Source organism: Triplophysa rosa, linkage group LG6, assembly GCF_024868665.1.
Source record: "Triplophysa rosa linkage group LG6, Trosa_1v2, whole genome shotgun sequence".
In the NCBI taxonomy this organism is placed as follows: Eukaryota; Metazoa; Chordata; class Actinopteri; order Cypriniformes; family Nemacheilidae; genus Triplophysa; species Triplophysa rosa.
This window is the reverse complement of record NC_079895.1, coordinates 19,349,253-19,353,659: the sequence shown is the minus strand read 5'-3', so window position 1 is coordinate 19,353,659 and position 4,407 is coordinate 19,349,253. Positions and strand designations below refer to the sequence as shown.

The following is a 4,407-nucleotide window of genomic DNA, read 5'->3' as shown; positions in this document are numbered from 1 at the left end:
CACAGGAAACCCCGCTGCATAGAAACCATTTTCTACTTTTGGACCTTTTTATAAATGTAGTGGAGTAAAAAGTATGATATTTGTCTTTCAAATGTAGTCAAGTTAAAGTACAAGTACTCAGAAAAAAATAATACTCAAGTAAAGTACAGATACTCAAAAAGAGTACTTAAGTACAGTACTCAGGCAAATTTACTTCGTTACTGTCCACCTCTGCACATTTGTGAGAAAATCTGCACGGTCACATTTGTGAGAAAATCAAGCTGAGAGAATCTCATAAAAAGGTGAGACTTAAACACAGTACATTTATATGTTACACCTTTGCATTTTCTCTCGAATTGCATTATGTATTTGTAAAACGCTTTCTGTTTGTTTCAGAGTTTAGTTTCTTTTGCAAAAAAGGTTGCGTTTGTTTGCAAAACGCTGGATTTGTTTGTTAAGTTTAGGCACAATTTTCGCTCCATACCCATGTTGCTGTTTAAACTACACTCATTCAAGCCTTGCCAATTTAAACATGTAAGTGCAAAATGATGCACAAGAAAACTCGCTTGCGCGCTGTGAAAAGATCCGAAGCGCAGACATGGCGCAAATATTGAGCAGTCTTTGAAGCGCTTAAACGGACAAATTCACACACGAAGTAGGTCAACATGTCCTCTTGTCGAGTATCTTAACAAACATTGTAGGTTATGTCTTACGTGAACGGACGAAACAGACGAAAAACAACGCATGTGTACAGTATCAGTGTACTGGATCTGTTTCATTCCTCTTAAAGCGACAGCAGCATATTCCTGCTGTCTGTTAAAAGTCAAGGAAATCACTCACTGCTTGTGACACAATAGCTTCTGTAACTTCAATTATGATTCATCTTTATTTAATTTGTACATATGCAATGTTATGTTTTATTTGATTACTTTAATCCATTTCTACCTTGAAAGGTATACAGTATAGTCTACACAGTATCTTATTTTATTTTCTGCTTTGCTCTGTTGTTTTGTTGGTACTGTTACTTGTAGCTTGATTATTTGTTCTTATTTTTATTTGTCAGTAGTCCCTTTTCTCTGAACATAGCACAAACCGAACCGAAACCGTGCCGTAAAAACGCAACACAAACCGAACCGTGAGTAATTTGAACCGTTACAACCCCCTAGTAGCCATCTTTACATAATTTGTCAAATATTATTTAGAAAACCGGTGTTTTCAGCATATGTCCCAATAATTGTTGCAATAACGCATTAAAATTTATATTATGAGATAACTTAAATAAAATATTTTATCTGATTTTAAAATAAATTAGTTATTTTTATGTGTATGTTTACATATTTACAATATTTAATATTTATCATTCTTTGGCAGTTACACATTTGACATTTTCGGGTACCTTTTATAAAAAATGTTGAAAAGGTTATTTGTAACTACACAAAATCAACATAAATACACTAACTACATTTTAAAATATCTGATGCATGCTTTTAAACCATATTTTAAAGGATTTTCTCATCTTGCCAACCGTTTTGTCACTGACCCAGTTTCACTTACACCTGAATAGCATTGAGTCCAGTCATGTACATCTTGAGCAGTCTGTCCTTCCAGTAATCCCGAGGGATGCGGGAATAGTGGATGCTTCCTGAGATGTACTGGAATGGTTTTCCATCCTTTTGGAAGCAGTTGTTCTCATAGTCAATGGAAAATGAGCGTGAATCTGCCTTTGAACAGCAAAGTCATGCAAGTTATTTTTGGGATTTGCAGTTGAAGCATTTAAACTGTGTTGATATAAATTATGTATACAATTATATATAAAACCATATACAGTATAAACACAGACTATTGGGTCATTCTGTGTCAAATCAACCACATTTTTTATCAGATGTAAATTTTCACAACCTCTGACAACCTCTCGAGCATGTTTAGGCTCTCAAAAATGTGGTTCATTTTGAAGATTATAACAAACGGAGCAAGTCCTCACATCATCGGTGCTCGGGCCATAATTAACAACACCCCTTTATCCAAATACTCAAATAAATAAATAAACTATTCAGAGCAAGTTAATGTGCCTCAACCCGATAATTTTTAACAGTAACTCAGTGCCAAAAAGACTCTGAAATGGTTATGTTCAATGCAGTTGTTTTGAAATTTGTTTTCAAATTTACCAGATTTTTAAAAAATGATCCACATTTGGTTTTTGATGGCTGAAAATGTGTACATTTTAACAGCTTCTCATGAATCCATATTTAGATCCCCTTATCTCTAGGACTGATCCTTAAAGGGCTTTAAAAATGTAGTTCCAAAAAGAAAGGATGGTCAAAGACAAGAAACTAAACGGACATTAAGGTGTCTCTAAAGGTTCTGGAGTTACATGCACATTTTATAAAAAGAACACAAAAAATGCCCTTTCTTCATTTTTGAGCTGTCACCATTGGCATAAAATGCACCAGATTTTACTAACCCATATACCTCTGTGTAAAAATAAAATTATGATGCTGGCATATTTCACATGTGATTTTTTTACCCCCTCTAATATGGCTCCACATTTCAGATGAAAATTTTCAATCTTATCTCCCTCTACAAATTAATGGATTACTTAATACTGTAACTGTTCATCGGTGGCATTTAAAACCCCTTACCTGGCACAGCCCTTTTTGAGCCTACACATGAAAATGCACTGTTGGCACTAAAATGGCTGTAACTCATGAATTCTTTGGAATACAGACCTACGATTGGTCTCGTTTGAAAGAAAAGAAGTAGCAGATTATTTGCTGAAAAAAGAAATCACAAAAAATTAAAAACTTTAATAAAATAAAAAGTTATTTGTTATATTAATTGTAATAAAAAGGTTTATGCTTTTTTAAATAAAAAATGGATCAGGCCCAAAAATTATATAATTCAAAGTCCCAAGGGTCACAAAGTGTTGTATCAAGTTTGGTCTTAATACACCAAATTTTGACGTGTCCGAGTTTTTTTGCTGCTCTACCACCAAAATCCACTAGGGGGCCCCATAGGCTTCCATTGAACAGACTCAATGAAAAAATACAAAAGCACAGGAACGTGTAAACAAAACAAGAAATTTGTATGAAACTATATTTTTGATGCACACTCATTCATGAATCAATTACCTTTATGAATCAAATACTCTTCATACATAAATTATTCTATAAATACTGATCAAATTTGTTTTCTAGAGTCTTAGTCCTTTCCAACGATATAAGGTTTGACACAATAAGATAAGTAAGGCGCCAGGTAAGAGGTTAAAGTCTTGACTTTTGTCACTACTGATGTTGGTCTTGCTTCTGTAAAAATAAAAAAGATCGCTGGATGAGTTGACACGGAATGACCCTATTGCACAGCTTTGTAAAGGTGTCACACCTGGGTTCCCACATCCTGAATTTCAATTATTTTTCAGTAATCCTTTAGGATTTATTGTTTTCAGAACTTTTCCTGGACTAAATATCACAATGTTAAAATTTTATGTTAAAACTGAACACGTCACATAAAGTTGAGTTTACTACACTGTATAGCTGTAACAGATCTAACGGTATATATGACAGACATTTCACTCTAAAACAGGTACTTACCAGCACAGAAAATACTGTCAGAACAAACAAGCTTATTAAAACGAAAGGAACGTGTGACTTCATCTTTATATCAAACAGCTCGAAGCATTAAATCTCTTCCGCTTTGCATCATCATAGACGCGCGTGATTGTAACGTGTTAAGAAATATCTCAACTGTTCAATGTTTCCGTGCTGTAATATTGCAAAAAGCGGTCCGCTCACTTTGTTCCATGGACTTGCAGCTTTTCTTGTCTTTACAAACGACGATCATGTGATTTAGTCTGTTTAATGTTAAACTGGGTCCTAAAGTCCGTCTAAACATGGTTCCTTCAAAAAAGTTAAAACACCTTTTTTAATTGTTTACATACTGCAGGTGGACAATTCCATTATAAAAAGTTCATTTAAATAAGGCTCTTAGTTGATATTTATTGTTTGTTTATGACTAACATGATACAATTATTGATTTCATAATTTGCACGGGTATAGCCTACAAAATCTACCTCTTCGTTATAAATATAAATAAAAAACGTACAGTTAGTTCACGTGTTAGTAATGAATGTGATGGACCATATACAGTCACTGATGTGTATAGCACTGTTGTGTTTTCAGATGAAGTAACCAGCAAAATGACTGACCTTTTCTTACATTCTCATAGGCAGCAAAATCACAAAAACTCACTCCTCAGTTTATCCAATAATTAATTCTTAATTTGCATTATTTTATAATATACATTTTGATTCAACCTTGTATTTGAACAACGTGTATGTAAAACATATAATAGTAGCAATGATAAACAGCAGTTTTGTTTCTCTCAATTAACACAAGCGCTCAATTGAAGTTTCTGTTTCAACCATTAAGAGTC

General features: G+C 33.7%; 1 protein-coding gene across 5 annotated transcripts in view; it reads right to left on the bottom strand.

Moving 5' to 3' along the window:
- Nucleotides 1-3,802, bottom strand: part of glb1l (galactosidase, beta 1-like) — an 18,421-nt gene extending 14,619 nt beyond the window's left edge. For 4 of the 5 annotated variants that reach the window (XM_057336034.1, XM_057336035.1, XM_057336036.1 and 1 more), the window contains exons 1-2: nt 3,567-3,802; nt 1,534-1,700 (exon numbers count right to left, since the gene is read on the bottom strand). In XM_057336034.1, coding sequence (XP_057192017.1) covers nt 1,534-1,700; nt 3,567-3,629 — 230 coding nt within the window. In that variant the 5' untranslated portion in view covers nt 3,630-3,802. The remainder of the gene's footprint in view (nt 1-1,533; nt 1,701-3,566) is intronic. The other variant, XM_057336038.1, reaches the window with a different exon arrangement.
- Nucleotides 3,803-4,407: the final 605 nt, after the last annotated feature.